Source organism: Hyperolius riggenbachi, chromosome 7, assembly GCF_040937935.1.
Source record: "Hyperolius riggenbachi isolate aHypRig1 chromosome 7, aHypRig1.pri, whole genome shotgun sequence".
Taxonomy (NCBI): Eukaryota; Metazoa; Chordata; class Amphibia; order Anura; family Hyperoliidae; genus Hyperolius; species Hyperolius riggenbachi.
Window position 1 is genome coordinate 87,501,771 of NC_090652.1, and position 24,828 is coordinate 87,526,598.

General features: G+C 43.4%; 1 protein-coding gene across 6 annotated transcripts in view; it reads left to right on the top strand.

Annotated features, from left to right (window-relative positions):
* Positions 1-24,008, top strand: part of PALB2 (partner and localizer of BRCA2) — a 76,241-nt gene extending 52,233 nt beyond the window's left edge. For all 6 annotated transcript variants that reach the window (XM_068244258.1, XM_068244253.1, XM_068244252.1 and 3 more), the window contains 9 exons: positions 1,448-2,583; positions 5,180-5,245; positions 9,253-9,417; positions 13,333-13,418; positions 14,659-14,820; positions 15,570-15,686; positions 18,313-18,400; positions 21,270-21,418; positions 23,655-24,008. In XM_068244258.1, the coding sequence (XP_068100359.1) occupies positions 1,448-2,583; positions 5,180-5,245; positions 9,253-9,417; positions 13,333-13,418; positions 14,659-14,820; positions 15,570-15,686; positions 18,313-18,400; positions 21,270-21,418; positions 23,655-23,976 (2,291 nt within the window). In that variant the 3' untranslated portion in view covers positions 23,977-24,008. The remainder of the gene's footprint in view (positions 1-1,447; positions 2,584-5,179; positions 5,246-9,252; positions 9,418-13,332; positions 13,419-14,658; positions 14,821-15,569; positions 15,687-18,312; positions 18,401-21,269; positions 21,419-23,654) is intronic.
* Positions 24,009-24,828: the final 820 nt, after the last annotated feature.

Here is a 24,828-nt window from a genome sequence, read left to right on the forward strand (position 1 = left end):
ATGCCTCTGCGCCTTATTTGCCTAATAAACGCTGCCTCGGTTACACTTTAACCTCTCATGGTAACATTCTTCTTTAAAGATAAGTGGGAATGAAATGATCTTCTTGCTCCTGAGAGCACAGCAAAAAAAGTAAATGGCAGCTTCACCTGCTCGCTGCTGACTATTAAATCTGCATTGGCTGACTGCCCCCTGTCACTCTGCAGCCTCATATCTAGACAATGCAAGACATCCATCTCGTCTTCACACTGGGAGATATACTGAGGAGGCGGGACTATTGGTCTTGTGGCCGTTACTATCTATGTCTGTTCCTATCAAAAAACTCTGACCCCAGCTCCCCCTAACTGTATTTACATAGATGGAGGGTGGCAGTCTCCACTGTGAAGGAAATCCGCAGTGGTGGATATTAGGCTGCTGCACTTGGGCCCGCCAGTCAGTGCCTCAAAAGTAGATGGCGCAGTTGACTTTTTGCCAGACTCTGAGAGGAGCACATACTGTATAATTACACTTAACCTTGAGGAAACCCAAAGTACAAATATCTGAGATGTACAATTGTATCTATCCTACTTATAAAAAATGATTTTCTGAAAAAAAAAAAAAGTTTAATTTTGTAATGCGTCATATGCTGACACAGTCTTCCATTGTCCCAGAAGCAAAAATAATGAACTGTGAGGGTTGTGCTATAGTCTCCTATGGTCCTGACTTGAGAGAAACTGTCACTTGCATACCTAAATGTTAACTCTTTCAGACAGAAAAAGGAACACAGCCTAGCTATTTGTATACTAAGCTATGTCTATGTCATAATGTCACCTCTAGTGGTGGGTGAACTTTGCAAACGATCGTTTGTGAAGTATTTACCATAATTTGCACGGACATTAATTTGCGACGGCCGCCAAAACCGTCTGTTTCACGAACAGTTTGTAAAAGATTGTTTGCGATGTTCGCCCATCACAAGTTACCGCGGATACCCTTTAATATTCACCCGAAACTGATACTTCTAATTTAGCAAATGAGGTGGAGTTACTGTTATGTATGTTTCTACGAATCCTTGGGGACTTCAGCAATATGGTGTGCGTCTGAGCTCTCAGTTCTTCAGGCCTCTCAGCCTAGGTGAGTTGAAATATTCTGGGAAATGAAGACAATACATTTCTCCTTGGAAGAACTTTATATAGGTTTATCAGGTGATCAGATTGTGTGTTTTTCTCTGATTGGCTGGTCATGAAAGCCAACACAGGAAGTAAAAGTCAAATGGTCACATGATCGATCATGTGATTCTCCATAAATTCTCCTTTCAGGAGAAATTCTCCCAGGACAGTTCATCTCTATTGGGAGCTAGGGTGGGTTTAATTACACACTGAAGTTTCAAAGTCATATTAAGAAACGTATACATGGATCAGTATCCCAAACTTGGCTTACTATTCATATTCACAGCATCTCTGTTATTTTGCAGGTTCTCCTTTGCCTGTCTTTGGCAGCAGGATCAGCCTGGAGAATCTGTCTACCCTCCAGAACATAACAGACTTCCATCTCCCAGATGAAGAGTTTGGCCTTCTGAAACTTGAAAAACTGAAATCAACCTATCCCCTTGAACACTTTACTCCTAGTCCCTATGCATCTAGAGAGGAAAGGGAGTCCAGTCAATGTCATAAGAGTGACAGTGCAACACTGCCATCTCCAGGCAGCACAGTAGTACTGCAGGGAACAGCAAATAAAACTCAGAAAGAGACTTCAGAAAGAGACTTAATACTATTGGAAATGAAGGAGCATCTTAATGGTGATCAGCCTGCTGAAGACCTAGGACAGTCCTTCGTAACTGATACAGAACAACACTCATCTAATAGATTAGGAACGATGTGTTCTAATGCTAGCGAACAAACAAATGCGGTACTCGTAACAGTATCCCCTGAAACGAACCTAACACCTGACAGCGGTGTAGAGAATCACATCAGATCCATTCCCGGAAGTCCCCCTGTTGGTACAGAACTGTCCAGGTCCATTTCTCAGATCCCTCACATCTCCCCGTGTGACTGGGAAGCACAGGTTCCTACATCAGCTTCTGAAGTCCAAGGGGAGCAGACACTTCCTGCTGGAATTGGGGGAGATCTGGCCTCAGGCACAAACATGGAATTTGGTGATGCAACAAATTCTAATGTGGAACCAATGACGCCAATTAAACCATCCTCCCCAAAAGAGCTGTCTAGCAGTGTCCTCTTCTCAACATCCTTATGCTCTGTCCCTCTAGAGAGTATGAATGATGCCATGCTTCCGCTCTGCACTCCAGGCTTTCCTTGCTTAGGCCCAACTCCAGCTGTGCTCTCTCCATCACCATTCAGCCCGAGTTCTCTCACTCACAGTCCTGCAAATGGGGTGCAGGAGGTCCTGAATCAAGAGGCCCGTGGAGGAGGCGGACTTGAATTTATGATACTAAGTAGTTTAGATGGTGGTGGAGTGGCAGTGGACACCAGACAGTGTACTGATGTCATGGAAAAAGTGGACAGTGCAATAACAGAGGATCAGGGTAATTGTGTACAATGTGAAGAGACAACCCTGCAGGAAAGGAGTGATTGCAAAGATGGAACTATCCAGGTAAGCTGCAGTGTGTTTGTGTATGTTAAAGTGTTAGTCTACTTATACCAAAGTATTTTTAAAGAGTCCTAAAATGGGGCCCTAATCAATAATGCAGTGTAATGTTTTTTAGTGATTTTTATTACCAGTTTAAGAAATTGACATATCACTGCCAGTATATACTCTATTATCATTATAAACAGAAAGTGACAGATCATGAACTAGGTACAGCATTTGCTGAAAACTTAAAAGTCCACTTCTGAACTGATTTGCCTTTAAAGTGTTTCCTTACCTCTCATTATAAATTCTGTCTCTGCACTCCTTATCTCTGTTCAGATTTTATTTTGCACTTTAGCATACACAGAGTATGAAAAAGCACAGGTTACAGATGAGACCTTTTTTAGTGTAAACAGTGGGAATTACATGTTTTTATTTTAGAACATTCCAACCACACTTAAAACGTACCTGAAGTGACATGATGAGATAAATATTTATGTATAGGTACTGTGTAACTAACACAGCAAGAGTTAAAATAAACTTGAGCTGTTCTTTGTGCAAAAGAGCTTGTCGATATCTGTCAGGGAGAAGGCAGATAATACGGTTTTAGAGTAGGTTCACACTTGTAGTTAAAACGTATCCGTGGCTCCGTTTTTAGGCCTGGACCAAAACTGGAGCCATGGATACCAATGTTAAAAATAGCATCAGTCTTCACTCAGTTTCAAAACGGATCCGTGCGTGTTCCAGGGGATCTGTTTTGAAAAACTGAACGGTCTCAACAGTGAGGATGACACAATTCCGGCAGCAGCAGCCCCACCCACAGAGCCTAGAAACTAACTGATGTAATCCATCCTCTTTGATCATTTCATCACAATTTCAAGTCCGGTCAAGATTTTAATACAGAAGCTTAATTTCACACAAAAGGTAGATTTTGAGCACAGTGATACTATTAGATAGTATTTTAGATCTTTGTCTTCAGATGCTTTTAAACCAGTAAAGGGTTCTAGGAAGCTTTTTTGTATTTGTTGGGTATCTACATGCCTCAAGTCAAGTAAAGGTGAGCAGAGCATGATGATGTAATCACAACGCTCTTCACTCAGCCTTTCTGGAAGGCGGCTGATGCACAGCTTTAAAGTGAACCTGAGGTGAGAGAGATATGGAGGCTGCCATATTTATTTCCTTTCAAACAATAGCAGTTGCCTGGCAGAACTGCTGAACTATTTGGCTGCACTAGTTTCTGAATAACACCAGAAACCAGCATGCAGCTAATCTTGTCAGATCTGACAATAATGTCAGAAACAACTGCGCTGGGTCCCTGGTTCGAATCCCAGCCAGAGCACTATCTGCAAAGAGTTTGTATGTTCTCTCCGTGTCTGCGTGGGTTTCCTCCGGGCACTCCGGTTTCCTCCCACATTCCAAAAACATACAGATAAGTTAATTGGCTCCCCCTAAAAAAATTGGCCCTAGACTACAGTACTTACACTACATAATGTAGACATATGGCAATGGTAGGGATTAGATTGTGAGCTCCTTTGAGGGACAGTTAGTGACAAGACTATATATATATATATATATATATATATATATATATATATATATACTGTATAGCGCTGCGTAATATGTTGGCGCTATAATACTAGATAATAATAATGATAATAATAATAAAAAAAAATAATCTGCTGCATGCTTGTTCAGGGTCTATGGCTAAAGGTATTAGAGGCAGAGGATCAGCAGGATGGCCAGGCAACTGGTATTGCTTAAAAGGAAATAAATATGGGAGCGTCCATCACACTCACCTCGGGTTCAATTTAAAAGAGAATAATTCTCTATATATTTAGGACTACCAACTAATATTTTAATTGAGGATGTGCTTCTCAGTGCTCATTCGGAGTTTCGTATGAAAAACACGTTTTAGAGCTGCGGGCTGCAGCAGGGGGTTAACTCACCCTTGTTGCCACCTCCGGCAGCTGCGCTTCACATCACATGCCTTTACTCTGATACTTCCTCCATGAAACCTGGGAGGAGGAAGCATTAGAGCGACATAGAATGCAGTGGCCAGAGACAGTAACAGGGGTGAGTTAAAGGGACTCCGAGCACCTCTCATGGGTATGCATTTAAGCCAGACAACTTCCAACAAAGTCGTGCTATGACCCCTCTGGAGGAGCCTCTTGCAATGGCCATGCGTGTCACGTCCTCTTTCTGCTTCATTCAGTGATGCACTTCTCTAACAGAGAAGATAGGGGTGACCTGGAAGTTATAACATAGCCAAGATGGCAGCCGCGATTTTTAAATTGAAATCAAACAAAAATTAGTTGGTGTAGAATGGCGATTCAGGCATCAAATGAAAGAGGAGAGCACAAGCTACAGAGAAGTATGCATCTTAAAGTACTTTGCCGTACTGGTTGGATTCTTTAGACATACCCATGAGAGGTGCTCGGAGTCCATTTAACTCCCTGCTGTGGCTCAAGCCCTAAAACGTCTATTTTATACTGAACATGCTTCAAGAACTTGGAAACGCATCCCTACTTTCAATCAGAAAAGGTGGATATTACCTACAGATATTTTGTACTGACCAGCTGCATCAATGGTGGTGAATATCAAATTGTTTTTCCTAATTCAGGTGACGGCTGAGAGAAAAGGGAATGAAGACGAAACGGGTCACTTGCTTCTTGTTTCCGAAATCCAGGTCAGTATAGTTGCCTCGCTTTTACTCCTATCCCAGAATCACTATGCTAGAAATAATTATTCTAAGAGCTGTTTCTATTGGGAGGCTGGGCATGGGTCACATGATCATTATTTTGATGTTTAAAAAAAAAATAGAGTTGCATTTAATTAACCTCTTGAGGACCACGGACTTAACCCCCCAACCCCCCCCCCCCTCCCCCCTAAAGACCAGGCCATTTTTTAGAAATTGGGCCACTGCATGCAAGGCCGCACAACTCAGCACACAAGTGATTTTACCCCCCCTTTTCTCCCCACCAACAGAGCTCTCTGTTGGTGGGGTCTGATCGCTCCCCAGATGTTAATTTTTTTTTTTTAATAAATATTTGTTTTATTTTATAATATTTTTACCTCGATCAGCGTTAGGCGGTCCTGGGGCTGGTGCCGCGTCCACGCCCATCGGCGTGATACGGTCGCCTAGTGGTTAATTATGACATGATTTACTTTGTGTGGAAAGGACGAAAAGAAGATGCATCATTTTAGGAATAGCCATAAAAACCGCAAGTCCATTAAAACTGGTGTAACCAAATGTTCTGTGTAGGATGACAACACTCTACTTATAGTGTAGCTTTTATTATCTAACCCACCTTGAGATCCCTGAGCTACTGTGTTTCATTCACAATTCTTCCTCTGTGCAGTAATATTATTTCAGAGAAAAGAAGAAACAAGACCAATAGCATAATACTGTATGAAAATCTTTTCCCACCACACCCAGTGCTGAATGACAGATTTCCGTGTGTACTTTCACCAGATGAATACGTTTCACAGGTCCTCACCATATATCATGGCTGCCAGGTCACAGACAGCATTAAATGCACCATACACCTCCGAGGTTCCCAAACTTCCCTCTAGTGCACCACACCTTCCACAAAGACACAAGTGGCCTCTCACCTTATACTCTGTCGTCCAAATTATAAGACAGCCAACCACGCTTAGCTTAATCCCAGCAGGTTTCAGCAATGCAATTTCAGCACATGGATCACCAAATGGAGCAGTACCAATCCTTCCTTAGTATGACCTAATAACTGAAGGAACTCCTCATAGCGTAAAACCATTCATTTATTAAAATAATTAAAATGAGTGCACTCACATGTTCCACAATAAAAACAAGCATATCTTAGTACAAAGTTCTCCAAGCCGACTCCCCATGCATGTAGCTCCGCCCTATGCGTTTCGTACATGCTCATCAGGGGCTGAGTTCCATTGGTCCAATTTCAGGCTGCATAAAAATCAACTCTACTTTCTCGGCATTTCATTGACCCTCTGTAGCTCCACCTCCTGCCTGCAATATAGGCAGCTTATAAACAATAATAAGTCTTAAAGTGAACCTCCGGACTAAAAATCGACTCAGCAGCACTGAAAAGGCTTGGTGTTTCTTTAACAGTTTCACAGCATCAGAACTTTGTTTCTCTTATACAAGCCTCATTTTTAGCTGCACAGAAGAAAACTGCCCGGTCTTTTTTCCTCTGATTCTGTGCAAAGCATGATGGGATTTCTGATGATGTTGTTCTCGTTCTCCTGTTTTGGTGCAATATTTTTTTTTTACATTTTGAATTTGATATTTGAAGCCTAGTGTGTGCAGCTAGGAGGGGTAATCAGGACACAGGACAGTTGGAACTGTGTCTCATGCTCCCTGTCACCTCCTTTCAACCAAAAAGATGGCTGCCCCCATGACAAAGATGGCAGCCCCCATGAATCACAAACATTTGCCTGTTCTTTTAAAACAGGGTGGGTAAGAGATTATATTACCTATCTATTCTAATTAACATAACTAATGTAACTTGATGACAGTATGTTTGTTTAGGCTGAAGTTCCCCTTTAAAGGGAACCAAGCAGCTTTTTCTTTCTGCAGTTTGTCCTGGTTTCTAATTGCTGTAGGAGCTGCAATTTCCCCCTCCCCTTCCCTCTGCCCTTATTTATCCAGGGAAAGGTGTGAATGTGATCAAGTGTGGCTTCTTGAAACTATTTTAAGTACCGTGTCCTATCTCTCTACCTCCCCTGCTGATGAAAGCTTTTGTTTGCTCATTGCTATGGCTAAATACAACAGTCCTTATCTGCCTGTTCTTTCTGTCGGAGGCAGGCCCTGAAAGTAACACAATAGAAGCCTCTAACAAACATTTACATGTAAAAAGAAGAGGTAGAAGGGCTTTTAGTAATGATCCACAATGTTAATGTGCTTTTGAGATACCCTGGGGCTAAAAATGCTGCTCGGCTAATGTTAACTCTCTTCTTTGAGTGCAGCTAAGCCACCCTGCTTCTCTGTCACTCTGTAGACTGCTCTGTCACTGCAAGCATGACGTCCCCTTTCATTCAGTGTGTGGTAACTCGGCAGAAGGCAAGGGACTCGGGTAATTACACTGGCTGATGGAAGAATTCCCATGACCTTTAGTGAAAAAACTATTTTTAAATATTTGCTGGGGATTAATTTTAAGGCGAACGTCACCATTTCTTTCCATTTGTAGTTTCTCAGTTGTTCCTCTATGTACAGAGCATTCCAGTATCTCACTGGTGACATGATGTGGGCATTCAGAAAACCTAGCATTATGGCTTCAAATTCAATTCAAATGGATGAAAGATGTAACGGAGATAGCATTTTTTTTCTTAAACTGACAAGTAAAATGCCAGTCCATGCCAGTTGTATCAGCTCAAAACCATAAGTATCTTATTAAAGTGGATCTGAGATAAACTTTTACTCATTGCATAACTGTGTTCCTTTCATATTGTTTATAGGGCGTTCCTCAAGCCAAATACTTTTTTGTTTTTGTTTTAATACTCTAATTCTCTATAAACTAAACAAGCCTCGCCCACGGCTTTTCAGAGTGCTTTGGCATTTTCAGACAGTAGCAAGGGCTTATGGGAGCTCAGTCTGGGCAGGTGGAGGGGGTGGTGTTACTAGCCAGAGATTTCAGAGGAGAGGATGGAGGAGGGGGAATTAGGTTTTCATAGGCTGAGGCCTGGAGATGCAGATCAGCTTGCCTGTGTGTAATGTTTACAAACAACATGGCCGGTCACTCAATTAGAGCAGGTGTGGAAAAGAATGAACAACCTCTTGCTCAGTGCATCTGGTTACTTATGCAGGGAGAGGAAATACTGGGCAGCCTGAAACAAAAGTACAGATGCCAGGCTGCAAAGTAAAAGTGCCCATGCATTACTCGATTTGCAGCATCAAAATCCAGACGATTTGATCATTAAGTGGCAGAGATTGGTGCCACAACATGGCCGCCCAGTCAATCAATTTCCGGCCGAAATGATAAATCCGGTGTGCTGGAAAGGGCTCGGTCGGGGGCACAGCTGTGACGGCGATTGATATTCTGACAATTGACGGACCCTATGGCCAGTCTCCCCCTTGTAATGCGTTTGCTTCCTCCAAACCCCCCCCCCCCCCAGCCTGTGGTAAGTGTGGAAGCAGCTGATCCATCTGCCACCTGTCTCCTTTAGTGTCTTCCCTGAATCACCGCGAGTGCCAGCACTCTGTGTACTGACATCACATACATGAGACCCCCCCACCGCCCCACACCCTAGCGATGCAGAGAAGTCACTACATGAGGTGCGCAGCAGATTGGTTGATCTGCTTTCAGACATGAGGAGGAAGGAGCCTGGCAGGTGGAGGCGGTGGCACGGTAGGGGAAGATGGCACCAGCATGATTTCTAGTAGATTCTGTCTGCAGTGTGTGGGCAGGCAACAGATCCCCCTCTGATCAGATTCGATCAGAGAGGGGTCGTTCTCATGGCCATCGACTAGTTAATGGTCACCTTAAATGTGGTGCCTACAGGCAGTTGTATACATTGAAATCTGGTTTCAACTCAAAAGAAAAAAAGTAATTTATAACATTAAATGACAAAACATTGCAAGCTGTGATATTTGTGCGATAGATGTTTATAGCAAGACTGGAATTCCACGTTCATTTCACAATGCCTCCATCTGTCCCTAGATCCTACAGATTAATGGAAAGCTGTGTGTTGTGTTTGCAGGACAGCTGTGCTGGTGAGTGTGTGGTGGATTTCTGCTCGGTTTGGTGGGAGTTCTCCGGCATGGCAGAGCTGTGCATTGTATCAGCCAGCAATTCCTCAGTCTGCCTCTGGAGGGCCCCAGTGCAGGGGGAGTGGCAGTGTGCTCACATCTGGACTTTCCTAGAGGTAAGCTAGTTATATTCATTCATTTCTCAGCAATATAACCTGGGTGTCTCTTTCCCCATCCTCTCTAGCTTTACCAAGATACACCAGGGCATTTTCTGGCCAGCTGGAAGATATGATTGTGGCAATTTCTTATGCCTGGTACACACTATGCAATTTCCTGTAAGATTGATGGGCAGAATCGATCATTTCTGAGATGTCCGATCGGCTCCCGATAGATAATGGGATCGATTTTATGCAGTACTGATTTGAGAATCCATCCCGTTATCGATCGGGAGCAGTTTGGAAATGATCGATTCGACCCATTGATCTGGCGGGAAAATTAATCGTGTGCACCTACCATTAAAGAAGCACTGCAGTGAGTAGTAGAATGTAATACGTTATTTAGGATACCCAGTTTTATGTTCATTATCCTGGTTTCAGCATCAGAATCACTTCTATAGCTATGTATTACTGTGTAGTATACTGGTATGTAATTCCGCCCTCCCAGTGATGTCACAGCCTAGGCTCTGATGTCTCCTCTCAGTGCACTCTGGGACACCAGGGGTTGTTTCTGCTCACTTCAGAACGCATAACAAACAAATATTTTGCATTGATACAGTTTGTTAGCAGTAAAGATGTTGCCACCTGTGATGAATTCAGGAATGTAAATCAGGTAGAAGAAAGATTTAACAGGCTAAAAAAAAGCAATTGTATTCATTACGGTAAGTTATATTCAGTAAAGTTCCCCTTTAAGGTGCGTTCTTGTAGTATGTGAGCTTACACAAACAACCTGTTCCAAGTATTTTCTGTTTGTTTGCTCTCATGCTATATACATTTGGAGAGATTGTAGGGCCATTTCAATCCATGCCATGCACTGTTGAGGAGCAAAAAACTCAGGAACAGCTTTCTGCATGTTAGATTGATGTGGCTCTGTATTATTTATAAACTATAATGAACAGCAGTTCTGAATGTGCGTCTGGATTTTAGGGGCATGAAGAGATTATTTAAATATTGGGCATTGATGTCCCATGGGAGATCTTACTTGCTTACTGAATTATTGCTGGAAGTATCTTCTGTTTTGAGAATGAACAATTTTATTTAGCATTGCAGTTGTTTTTTTTTTTTTTTGTGTCAGTAAGAAGGCTTTTTGGTGTTTTTAAAGGAGATGTGGTATATTTAAATTTACCTCTTAGGGGTTCCTCCAACCGCATGAGGTGCGTGGGCTCCCTCTCCATCCTCTCCGGCTACTTGCCTTGCTCACTTGTAATCTTCCCCCAGGTAATCTGTCTGCCGCACTCCTCTGTGCAGCCGGGAGTCTTCTGCACCTGCGCAGTAGTACTGTGCAGGCGCAGAACGCTCCCAGGCACTGTGCAGGCGCAGAACGCTCCCAGGCACGGTAGCATGGCGGGGGGTGTGCATGTGGCTGGGCTGTGCATGTGCAGAAGTGCACGTCTGGCTGCGACTGGTCAGATTACTGGGGGGGATTACAAGAAAATGGAGTGGCTGTAGAGGGCAGCAAGAGAGCCCACACACCTCATGGGGCTCTAGGAACAAACAAACAAACAAACACAGAACATTTATATCGCGCTTTTCTCCTGGCAGCCCTAGGTAAGTATAAATACACAAATACAACACATCTCAGGTACACTTTAAGCCCCTTATTCCTTCCTTGCAGTTCTGGGACACCATGAGCTCTCTGGGCATTCCATAGAAGATTGGACTGTCAGATCTGTATGGTGTAATACCAGCTTAAAGAGAATCTGTATTGTTAAAATCGCACAAAAGTAAACATACCAGTGCGTTAGGGGACATCTCCTATTACCCTCTGTCACAATTTCGCTGCTCCCCGCCGCATTAAAGTGGTTAAAAACAGTTTTAAAAGTTTGTTTATAAACAAACAAAATGGCCACCAAAACAGGAAGTAGGTTGATGTACAGTATGTCCACACATAGAAAATACATCCATACACAAGCAGGCTGTATACAGCCTTCCTTTTGAATCTCAAGAGATCATTTGTGTGTTTCTTTCCCCTGCAGCTATCTTCCACTGAAGTGTCAGGCTGTTTCTTCCTGCAGAGTGCAGACAGCTGTGCCCGTATGTAATTCCTCAGTATGTGAAAGCCCAGCCAGCTCAGAGGAGGATTTATCCAGCTTGTAAAAGATAATAGAGCAGAGAGAAGCTGCCCTAATCTAAATAACATACAGGCAGTGTGCAGAGAGGGGCCTGGAGGGGGGAGATGCATCACAGAACCACAACACTGAAGAACTTGGCAGCCCTTCCAGACACAGGCTGACAAGTCTGACAAGAGAGAGATAAGTTGATTTATTACAGAGATGGTGATAGTAGAATGTGCTGTAGTAAGCCAGAGCACATTAGAATAGATTTTGGAACTTGTAGGATGGAAGAAAACCGGATTAAATTTTTGTTATGGAGTCTCTTTAAAGGCTTCACTAAAGTTAGCTGAGGTGACCGACAGCACTGGCTTTCGAGTAGTGTACTACTCGAATTTGAAATTCAAATGAAGTCTAATGATTTCACGTGTGACCGTGGGATGGGGGTTCTTCGGGATGTCTGCGTTTCATTACGCGTCATAGGCGTAATGAAAGCTGCGTTGCTGACTCACTACCGTGCTTCCTCTTTGAAGCCAGAAGAGCGGAAGTGAGTGGTGGAACGCGGCTTTCATTACACCTATGAGGCGTAATTGCGCACAGACATCCCAAAGAGTTCTGGGTAAGTTAACCCTCCCCTCCTCATCCCGCGGTCACACGTGAAGTTACTAGACTTCATTTGAATTTCAAATTCGAGTAGTACACTACTCAAAAGCCCAAGCCTGGTGGCCAATAGCGACCGTCTTAGCCGATAATCATGCATGTGTATGGTAGCCCCCAACCCACAGTACTGGTGCACTCCAGGGCTGTGTGCTTTCCCCACTGCTCTACTCACTTTACACCAATGACTGCATCTCCACAGATCCATCTGTTAAAGTTCTGAAGTTTGCAGATGACACAACAGTAGTTGGTCTCATACAAAACGGGGACAAGTCTGCATACAGGCATGTAGTGGGACAGCTTTCCTCCTGGTGCAGCAGCAGCAACTTGGAACTAAATGCTCTCAAAACCATGGAGATGATAATAGACTTTAGGAGATCTCCCCCCCCCCCCCCCCCTCCAGCACCTCCCCTTAATCATAAATGGATCCACAATAACCCAGGTAGAGTCGTTCAAGTTTCTTGGGTCCACAATCTCAAACAACCTAAATGGGATAACAATACGGCCACTATCGTCAAGAAAGCGCAGCAGAGGATGTACCTTCTACGGCAGCTGAGAAAGTTTGGCCTACCTAAAAATCTAATGGTGCAGTTCTACACTGCAATCATCGAATCCACCATGACATCATCTATGACTGTATGGTTCGGCTCCTGCTCAGCATTAGAAAAGGGGAGGCTGCAGCGCATTATCTGAACAGTGGAAAGGAGAATTGGCTGTAGCTTACCTTCCCTGCAGGATCTTTACGCTAGCAGGTGCAGAAAGAGAGCAACCAAATTGCCTCTGACTCCTTTCACCTTGCTCACTCCATCTTCCAGCTCTTGCCTTCAGGAGTAAGATTCCGGTCAATCTCAACTAAAACCTCTAGACACAGGAACAGCTTTTTTCCTCAGGCGGTAGCCATACTAAATGCTGAACCACGCTAGAGCTGCTAGGACTTGAAAGTAATCAGCACCGAACTGAAAATGAACAATTCTCACCTTGCTTACAGCCACTTTACTCACATACTTGACTTGTAAAATACATACTGTCTGTCCTTTTATTGTTTTTGTTTGTTAAGCAACTGCCAAGACAAATTCCTTGTAAGTGCAAACTTACTTGGCGAAATAAATTGATTCTGAGATGATATATATATATATTTTAATAATTGCTGTTGTTATTCTGATTGCAGTTACCTGTTATCCAGATACTTCCATTATCACAAGAGAAGAACATTCTGTGTGTTGCTTTGGGAAATCTAGAGATTGAGGAGATCTGGTAAGCACAGTTGCCTACATCCTTGTGAATATGCGGAAGTAGTTAGGCTCCTTTCTCACTATATAAACAGCATGGTGATGCTACGCCATTGCAACATAGCCAAAAATCTGCATCGCAAAAGATGTGCTGGATCTCTAACAACCAGCCTCAGTTGTTCTTGCACTACTACTAGGTGAGAAATTTATGGAAGCTGCCATATTTATTTCCTTTAAAGCAATGTGCATTGCCTGGCTGTCCTGCTGATCCCCTGCCTCTAATACGTATTGTACCCATAGTCCCTGAACAAGCATGCAGATCAGATGGTTCTGACAATAATCTGACAAGATTAGCCACATGCTTGTTTCAGATACTACTGACCAGAATGATGAGCAGCATTGCCGGGCAACTTAAATGGGAACCCAAGGTTAGAGCCATATGGAAACTGCCATATGTATGTCCTTTTAACCAATCCCAGTTGCCTGGCTGTCCTGCTGATTTCTTTAGCTACAGTAGTGCCTCACACCTGAAACAAGCATGTAGCTAATCTTGTAAGAAACCTCTGATCTGCATGCTTGTTCTGGGTCTATGGCTAAAAGTATTAGAGGCAGAGGATCAGCAGGACAGCCAGGCAATCTGCCTTGTTTAAAATTAAATTAATATGGCAGCCTCCATATGTCTCATCTCCGGTTCCTTCGAAGTTCCTTGAAAGACACTTTTTGCTCTTCTATCCCCCTTCTCTTTCCATAGAAGAGATCAGGTTGATAGGCTAGAGTGTCTCTGCTTCAGTTGCTTCAAAACTGTCACCTGAAACAATCATGACATGATCCAACATTTTGCATGCAGTTAACATTACTCATCCTTCTGATTACTAATGCCGCCTCCCTAACTGTGTAGTCACCCCTCCCCCTTCCCTTTAGTGCCTAATCCTAACTGACCATTCCTTTAAACCAATACCTATCACTAACTAGCTAAATCTGCAACTTTTAGCTAAACACACTAAATCTATTTAACAGCTAGCTAAATCCTAGTCAAAAGTTCCATGCTGCAGTCATGGAGGAGAGCAGCACAAAGTCGGCTTGCCCTGTGATGAGCTGAAGCCAGATCACCCTGCACAGTGGGTCACCTCTGCTTTGAGGGGTGGGGCTTGTATGGGTTCTCTGCTTACAGAGCTGGTAGATGATATATGTTGGTCTTTTAGCCTGGAATTGCTGTTTCTCTTGTCTGGCGTACAGCTGCTGACTTGACGTTTGATTGGATGCAGGGCACTCCTCTTGCATCCAGAAAGGCTTTCATTGGAGAAGCAGCTGGTCACATGGGGGCACATGAAAACTGCCCAGGGTCTATCCAGGCAGCGAGTGGTCACCAGCAGCAGAGCGGGGGATGGACAGGTGCTGGAAGTGTGGCAACTATCAGAGGCAGGAAGGTAAGGATGAAAAAAAAGATAAAGTCATTACAATGAGAGAAGTTGGCTAAGCAGTCTACACATAGTAATTTTAAGCTTAAAGCGTCATCCTTAAAGAGAACCTGAAGCGAGTAAAATTATTTAAAATAAACACATTACATAGCTGCAAATGACTATTGCATACTAACCTCACCATCAGTTCCTCTCAGAAGCTCACCATTTTCCTCTTACAGTGATCCCTTCCAGTTCTGACAAGATTTTGTCAGAACTGAAATATACCAGTTGCTGTCAGTTATATATTAGCAGCTGTTAGTTACAACTGAATGTGAAAGGTAATGTCCATGTTTCCCTATGGCTCAAGTGGGTGATATTACAGTTTAACAGTGTGCTCACCAGGAAGCTGTTATGGGGTAATGGCCATTTTTAAAATGGAGGAAGGAGAATTCAATTGGTCACAGTAGACAAATGGGACGCAGGAGAGGAGAAAGAAATTGAGTAGTAGACTACGCAGGAGGCAAGTACCTGACCTGTATATAGTTATTTTGACTTTTTATTTTCAGTTCAGGTTCTCTTTAAAAATCTAATGCATATGTTATCTGGGCGTTTCCCAGGGTTTACCGTATATGAGGGCATTTCTCCTATCATTGTTGAGCTTGCACATACTATACACATAGTTCTCTTCTATATTATTATTATTTATTGTATTTATAAAGCTCCACCATATTAAGCAGTGCTGATTTATGATAGTGACACTATTACACTGTTCTCAGGAAGGCGGAGTCCCATACACTGGTGTCCCCCAGAGATAGTGTTCTTGCCTTCTGTGAAGTGGAAGGAGAGAAAGACGCTCTTGTTGGATCCACAGTGGATAACTTTGTGGCTGTCTGGTAAGGATGCCCTTTCTTTTTACACCCTTAAACATCATCATATGGTCAGTCCTGTGTTGTCTGCATGACACCTGCAGTATCCTAGCCTCACCTGTATTAAACTGTATGAATAGTATACAAACCTATTTGCATCCTGAATATTCTGGTGTACCACTGTAACCAAATGATGCAACTGTCTAAATAAAGTGTGTTCAGTCAGTGTCCAGGAGAACAAAAAGGAAGTGAGAAAGATCACCTATGTAAACTCTATTCTGCAGCTCTACTATTGAAATGGAGTGTGGATGGGACAGAAAAACTGCATTGATGCAGAATAATATTTAACACAGAAGGGGGGCAGTTCTGCCTGATGACTGATCTTGTCATAATCCTAAAATACAAGAGCTGCTTAGACTCCAAAACGGGTTATTCATAAAACAAAGGCTTAAAGCACTAATGTAGGTGGGAAAAAAGAGTTGAACTTACCCGGGGCTTCTAATGGCCCCCGCACACATCCTGTGCCCGCGCAGCCACTCACCGATGCTCCGGCCCGCCTCCGGTTCACTTCTGGAATTTGCGAAAACCACTGCGCCTGCGCGGCCGTGTCCTCTCTCCCGCTGACGTCACCAAGAGCGTACTGCGCAGGCGCAGACCGCACTGGGCCTGCGCAATACACTCCTGGTGACATCAGCAGGAGAGAGGGTGCGGCTGCGCAGGCGGAGTGGTTTTCCGACTTTAAAGTCGCAAATTCCGGAAGTGAACCGGAGGCGGGACCAGAGCATCAGTGAGTGGCTGCGCGGGCACAGGACGTCTGCGGGGGACCATTAGAAGCCCCCGATAACTTCAACTCTTTTTTGCCCTACCCCCCTACAGTAGTCCTTTTTAAAGAGACACTGAAGCGAAAAAAATTATGATATAATGATTTATATGTGTAGTAGAGCTAAGAAAAAAAAACATTAGGAGAAGAGACATTAGTCTAATATTGTTTCCAGTACAGGTAGAGTTAAGAAACTCCAGTTGTTATCTGTGCAAAAAAGCCATTGAGCTTCATGACTTTCGCAGAGAGCTCTGTCTTCTGAAGCTTGTTATCTCAACTGTCAGTCATTGTAATTTATTTTTCTCTGCCAAAGGACAGGTCAATAGTTCACAAGACTGCTCTGTAAAAACATTTAGAATGCTGAGTAGTATGCAAACATTAGAGAATGATGCAATGTTATAAAAAAAAACACTCTCTAACGAAAATAAAAATGAGTATATTTTCTTTACTACTAATCTTCTAGTAATTATCCGAAGTACATAACCAATTAATTATATCATAATTTGTTTTTCGCTTCAGTGTCTCTTTAAAGCGAACCTGTAACATACCCAACAACAAAAAAAACTTGATACTTACCTAGGTAGATGAAAGCTTCTGGATGGTTCAGTTGATCCATTGAAAAGCCCACCGCTTGCTCATGGCTGCGCTCCACTCCATGGACAAGCGGCTTCGGTTTACTGTTCAGAAATGGCCACACTCGTATTCGTACACCAAGGGGAGCTTGTGTGTGACGTGACAGGTGTGCTTTACAAAGTGTATGTGTTTGTGTGTGTAAATATAATGTATATTTTCAAGACCTGACAAGGTTATAGATCTATCACAGGTGTCGAACCCCAGTCCTTGCGGACCATAACCATGCTGGTGTTAAAAGGAACCATCAGGCAATTAAACAAAAATGAGATCTACTTACTTGGGACTTCCTCGAGCCCCTGGAGGCTATGAGTCCCTCGCCGCAGCTTCGCTTCAGGCTGGTCTCCTGGAGGTCCCCTCCATAGCAGCTGCTGACGCAACGAGGCCGGTGGCCCCTGCGCCTACTTGCAGTACTTCTGTGCTTGCGCAGAAATGTCCCAGCTACATGATCACACGCAGAGGCTGCCGACCTGGCCCTTGTCAGCAGCTGCTACGGAGGAGACCCCAGGAGACCGGCCTGAAGCGGAGCTGCAGCGAGGGACCCATAGCCTACCAGGGGCTGGAGGAAGCCCCAGGTAAGTAGATCTCATTTTTGTTTAATTGCCTGATGTTTCCTTTAAAATGGACAGAGAAATGACTTTTACTTGAAAAAGTTTAAAAGGACACACAGCGCACCCGTTAGTATTCCTGCCGCCATAGCCTACTAGGTAATTAGTAGCTATGGCAATGCCAGGTGCTTACAAACGCGTCTGCTGTGCTCTGCGTACAAACACAGACTCTGCAGCGGCTCTCCACAGTCACAATACGTCTTTGAGGGTCGGGCGGCGATAAGAGGATAGCAGTATAATTTCCAATATTCTGTTATCTGCATTTCTTTGTGCCCTTTTAATTTGGTGCCCCTTTTGAATGTACACCTTCTACTTGATTCAGTCCCATCAATTGATTTGAACTGCGCCAAAAATGTGTGAGGACATTTTCCTGCTATAGATGAAGGCTTAGCATTTATTTTGCCTTTTTTACATCAGGCACCTTTTTAGTAATGCGAGTAGATAGTGATGGTGAAAAGCTACTCTTTATGGTTTGCTGTACTTTGCACACGATTGTTGTTCTTTGAAGTGCCTTGATGAATTCACCTGGCTGCACTTTCAGTACTTGTTCGGTACAGTGGCGGCTTCAGTGCTGATGTGGTCTCTTGTGTTGTAGGAATGTGGTCACTGGACACCTCCTGATTGTGGTTTATGTGGGCGACCATTGCTCTGACCTCACCTGTCTCAGTGCAACATCTGACTCAGTAAGTTATGTCCTTTTAACTGGGAACTCCAGTAAGTGTAATTGGATTGGTCACTGACTAGAAATGACATCTACAATTTGTCCTTCACAAGTTCTCAGGTGCAGAAGTTTTCACCACCCTCTAGCAGCTGGCTAGAGAAACAGACTGAACAGCTGCCAGTCTAGTGTTATCTTGAAAGAGAATAGACTGGACTTTACTGATTGAAGCTGCTTATTATTAAAGCGGACCCAAACCAAACATTTTTTTAATTAAAAATATTTAGTTGCACCACTCTGACACATACAAAGATAAATAAACACTCCTTCAAACCTATGAGCATTTCAGTGCATGCTTTTCACCCTTCTCTTTTCATAGCTAGGGTTATACTGGGGGCAGCCATTAGCAATTCCTCCATTGCTGGACACCATCTACTCCACCCGTTTGCCGGAAAAATCCCGGCAATTTGAAAGGAAGGGAGGGGTTCCTCCAATAAATGTGAAATATTTTATATTTGTCATCATGCAGCTGAAAAAAGGCTACTATTTATTATTATAATTTAGAAAATAGATTTTATTTCTGAAATCTTGTATTTTTAATTTGGGTCCACTTTAAGGTGCTCACACATCAAGTGATTTTGGCAGCTGATAAGCCAAGAGACAGATCTCTCTTTGATTGAATCTTATCTGAGAGAGATCTGGTGGCTGCCTGCCATAAACAGGCTGTTTCCCAATCGATTTCAGCATGAAATCTTTTGGAAATCAGTTTAGTGATGTCACCTCGATGCCCCCAGCCACATCCCCCCAAATATACCCCTGGTGTCCGTGCATTAATACTTTACCTGCCTATCCTGTCTCCGCACTCTTCTTTCTCATTGCAACCCATGTGGTTGCCTGCGTATTGCACGTGGAACATATGTGTGACGTCACCTGAGGCGCAAAAGAGAAAGAAGAGTGGGGAGACAGCGAAGGGCAGGTCAATTATTAATGCACTTGGGAGGAGGCTACATTTGGGGAACAAGGGTTTCCAATGCGGTCGTCCGCGATTATTGCATGCCGTTACCATCACACACCCTGATCGATCATGTCGTCCCAATATTTTCCAGCATGATCGATACATGCGCCCAAAACGAAATTGGTTGAATTGTCGATCGGGCATGCTCTTGGTGGCATGGATTTTCATTAGATTCGATAATTTATCTAATCTGATGGTCGATCGGCCACCAAGTCTACAGATATATGGCCCCTTTTAGTAAGCAGGGAATATAAAAACACCTCCAGGTCCTTTAAATTCACTTCACAATTCACATTACACGGTGTTAACAGTGGAGAAAACACTGCTGTCAGCAACTTTACAAAACACATTATAAGCAAGGAAAGAGGAATTGCAGGAACGTATATAAAAGTAGCTGGATTCTTTTTATATAACATATACAGTGTAACACATCCTGGAGGCTTTTTTTTTAAACATTATTAGCTTGGATTGACACTATACTGCAATATACCAGATGAAAAACGTATCCTGTAAAAATGGATATGTTTTCCATTTAGACAGATCACTTTTTTATTATTATTTATTGTATTTATACGCACCAACATATTAAGCGGGCTGGACAATAAATAGGGAAACCTACAATGTAAAGAAGGGGTGACAGACAGAGAGGTAGCACACGGTTATACAACATAGCACAAGGTTATCCATGCACATGGGGTACAAGATGCATGATCATGTGATTTTACAGAGACCCAGCAATTGAAGCCCGAGTTAGTGCATGGGAAGGGTGTCATTGGTGGGGTTGCAAGATCAAGAAGGACACACTAGGGGGGAGAGACCCTGCCAAAGGCTTACAATCTAAAGGATTTTTTACATTGTGTATCAGTTTTTCATCTGGTTTTCCGTTCTGTTCGCTACTCACTCACCACATTCCCCCTCCGCCAGCCATTCAGGTCCCTGCATGCTGGAAACCAATCCCAAGGCTCCAGCAGATGCATCACGGGCTCCCATTGGTTGCAATAGACCATTGGGAATCGTCCCTCCCCAGGGAAGATTTTCCTTGGTCCACTACTCAATGAAGCAATGCACATCCTCCCTAGGGAGTGATGATTCCCCTTGGTCTATTACAACCAATGGGAGCCTGAGATGCTTATGCTGGAGCCTCGGTATACTGGCATTTGTTCTGTGCAGGGACCTGAATGCACGGCTGGAGGTGAGTATGTTTCAAAACATACAGTCTATTCTTATTGGCGATTATTATTATTTATTAGCTTTATATAGCGCCAACATATTACGCAGCACTGTACAATTAATAGGCTAGCATTGATTTCAGTGTCCCACTGTCGCGTGTAATCGATTTGGAAAAATCATGCAGGACTAATCCTTGTGTTCCGCCTGTTGTAACGCACCAAATGGATCGGTTCCGAATGGATTGAGGAGAATGGATTATGTTGCTTAATAGGATCCGTTCCGGTCTGTTTAATGCTAGTGTGAAAGGAACTTCATGCATTTTTTGCACCGCATTGAGCAAACCATGTTACTTACTAACCCTCAGAGGAGCTCACTATCTGATTCTCACCATAGTTCATTTCCTATATCCCTTCCATGAAGGCCTGTTTGGGGAGAATAGGATAACCTTACCAGTATGTTTTAGGTATGTGGGTGGAGGAAACCCTCACAAACTCAGAGAGCACATGTAAACATTGTGCACATAGTATCCTGGCTGATATGTGCACCTAGTACTCTAGTGGTGCCACGTGACAGTGATATCCACTCATTCTTCACGTAATGGTTATGCTTTGTTTATTTGTAGCAGAGTAATTTTTTTACCACTTGTGTCTGGTTTCTAATGTGTAGTTTAGTTTATATCCAGATCTGACATTTACTTTTTTTCTGTTAGGGATTGTTATTCCTGGTTGTTGGAAATCTCTTCAGCAAGCCTGGTGAGGAAGAGGCCGGCTGTGTACTGAAGCTGATTGCTGCCAATCCTCGGGGAGGGGCCAGCTCGCTCATCATGTCTTACATAGTCCCAGACAAGCCCAGCAGCAGGTAAAGCAGTGACATGCAGATGGTTTCTTGAGATAAAATTAAAAGGATAACATGAGAGGCTGTGTTCTCCCCAGAATTTTTTTTCCAGCCGGGTGGCATGAAAAAGTAGGCGAGTGGGGTGAGATGAGAGATTACAGAGCCAGCACTTCTCTGCACAGTTCTGCTTACAGCAGAGGAGGAGGTGAGCCAATGACATCCTGGTGCTCACTAAAACTAACTGAGTGTAGCACCCGTCTAAAAGAGCATGGGGAAAACACTGAGAGCTAACCTAACTGGTTAAGGGCTTCGCCTCTGACACAGGCAACTAGGGTTAGAATCTCGGTTCTTCCTGTTCAGTAAACCAGCACCTATTCAGGAAGGTGTCCTGTTCTAGATTCCCTAACACTGTTACTGCCTACTGAGCACACCCTAGTGGCTGCAGCTCAAGCACTTTGAATCTGCCAAGAGAAAGGCGCTTAACACATCTTTACACAGAGGCGCTTTACATGTCTTCCCACACTACAGTTACTCTTTGTTGTATCTTGCCTGAGGAAGTGTGCTATAGACCCACAAAACACGTTGCAGAATTATTGGAGTATGAATAAATGTTATATTTTATGATACACTACTGTTGTGTCTTCTCTGGGGAGGTAAGTCCACCAATAACCCCAATTTTAAGCTGTTTTGAATGATATTTTATCCTGTTCTGGTGCCTCTGTATTTCTAAAAATAACTATATATCCACCCGGTGGATGGGTGTGATCACCATTATTTCTTGTCTACAGAGAGCGACTTCTTGGGGACAGGTTTATTCTCCCCACTTACGCTTAGAGTGGTTGCCTGTGGTGGCAACCCACACTTGTGAGTATAATATAGTTTCTTTGACATTTCATTCATTGTCACCATCAATAATACACGATTGGGGGTCTCGATTTCTGTCGTTTTGTGTATTTACATCACCCATAACAAAGAACAGGCATTTCCGGTCAGTGCTAGATTCAGATTTTGATTGGGTATTAATAGGGCATGCTCTAGTTTTAAATAGATTTTTCTTAGATTTGATGTTTTTACTGAAGCTAACGTAAACTCTTACAAGTCTTGTACAGTTTATGCCTAGCTTAACTCATAACATTATCCCAATGCAAAGATCAGCATTTTTATAGATAATGTGTGCTGACTTCCTCCTAAGCATTTGGTATCCTGAATTTGCCCTCAGATTCATTCCCTAGATAATGGAGCCAACTATAATGAGCCCCTGGTGTTCAGGTAGAATGTAGACCAGTACTGTGATATTTATGTAAACCCAGTTTGTGATTGCTTGTCATTGGTTTTTAAAGTACCCCTCAACCGGGGACCAAAAAATGAAACAACGTCATGTTGGGCTAGATTACCTTTTCAGATTTTCAAAAGCGTCCTCTGGTGCTGCTCGTTGTTTTCAGGATCCCCCCCAATTCCCAGTCCTCTTCATGTTCAATGGGATCCTTCAGCCAAACACAAAATACACAGTTCGAAACTCGCGCCTCTGTAGTTCATAATAGCTGTGCACCGCTTGGAGGAACTTCTGGGAGTTACAAAGGAAGGGGAACAGGGTGGTGGTGACCCCGAGGACAACAAGCAGTGTCAGGACACATCTGCAAAGGTAATCTGGCTCACCGTGGGCTTCATTTTATAGGTTTCTCCCTGTTCACGGGTAATTGAAGCTATCTGTGATCATCAAAGATGAAGCTGTAGTATGAATACTGGTGTTGCACAATTAGGGGAGTAACTATACTCCTTTGGGCTCCCCCCCAGCAACCAATCATTGGGCCCCCTACAGCAGCCCCCCACCCTCCTCTGGGAGCCCGAGGGATATGGGGACCGGCTCCTCCTCCCTTTCCTCTTTCAGCGGAGCTATGTAAATACATGTATCTGCTTTTGTTGTGTTAGATCTCCTCTTCCTCCCGGAAGCCACTCACCCCATGCTGCCCACGATGCATGTAATGTAATCGGGAGCCAGAGAAGTGCAGCATAGAGCAATGTGGCTCCTGGGAGTAAGAGGAGACCCGACAAGAGCAGGTAAATATAGCTCCGCTTTGAGGGAGGGAAGAGCGGGCAGCCATATCCTGCTGGGGGCTATTGTTACTTGCCTTTGCACAGTACTATTACTGGTCCACCACATTAGATCATCCTCACTCATTTAATTTTGTTATAACACTAGTTCTTTATTAAATTGCGTCCTCTATTATATCAACTTGTGTTTGTGTCTCTATGTATCTAGATATTTGCAAGGGGAGGTGAGGAGACAGAGGGCGTCTGCAGTGCTAACCTGTGGAAGCATAGCACTGTGGGACTTACCCAGAAGTCACTGCGCTGTTACTCTGCCTCCCAGCTCAGATGCACCCTGGTGCCTTGTACGATGGGGCCACAGTCCTACCTGCCTGCTGACTGGAAGGAAAGATGGAACCATTTGCATCTATGATTATACACAGAGCTGCCCAGGCCCAGGCAAAGATGTGACTGTGGAGAAGACTTACACTGGACCATGCAGAAATATTCAGGGATTTTCCATAGTGAACTGTGAACAGGATCCTGCCAAGTGATCACATTAATACAGTTTTTAAGTCAAATGTCAGTCTTGGTCATCATTTATCCAACATGGCAGATAAAGCAGTCTGTTTCCATAGCAACCAGAGTCTCGCCAATCACTGCATAGCCCACACCAAAGAAACAAACCTGGGTTGTATGATTTTTGTGCAGGTAACCAGGTGAATTGAGATAGATAAGGTCATCTTATGAAAATTGCTATTTTGTGAGCACAGATTTTGAAGTCCAAATTCATGCAGTGTTTGTATGCCTTTGGTAGAATGTTATTTTAAATCACTGTAATCGAGCATAAAACAGGTTTTTAAAAAAAGTGCACTTTGTTCAAAATAAACAAAACCTGCTGCATCAATGCATAGATTTCCATCTCTTCCTAAAGCTGGCCACTAACGATACAATTTTTGGAATAATCGTTTACGAACAATTCTTTGTATGAACGATCGGAAATAATTGTTTGGGACCACTAATGGACAAAAATCTCCTAACCAATCATAGTTACATAGTTACATAGTTACTTTGGTTGAAAAAAGACATACGTCCATCGAGTTCAACCAGTACAAAGTACAACTCCAGCCTGCTCCCTCACATATCCCTGTTGATCCAGAGGAAGGCGAAAAAACCCTTACAAGGTAAAAATTCCTTCCCGACTCCAGATGGCAATCAGATAAAATCCCTGGATCAACATCATTGGCATTACCTAGTAATTGTAGCCATGGATGTCATTCAACGCAAGGAAAGCATCTAAGCCCCCTTTAAATGCAGGTATAGAGTTTGCCATAACGACTTCCTGTGGCAATGCATTCCACATCTTAATCACTCTTACTGTAAAGAACCCTTTCCTAAATAAATGG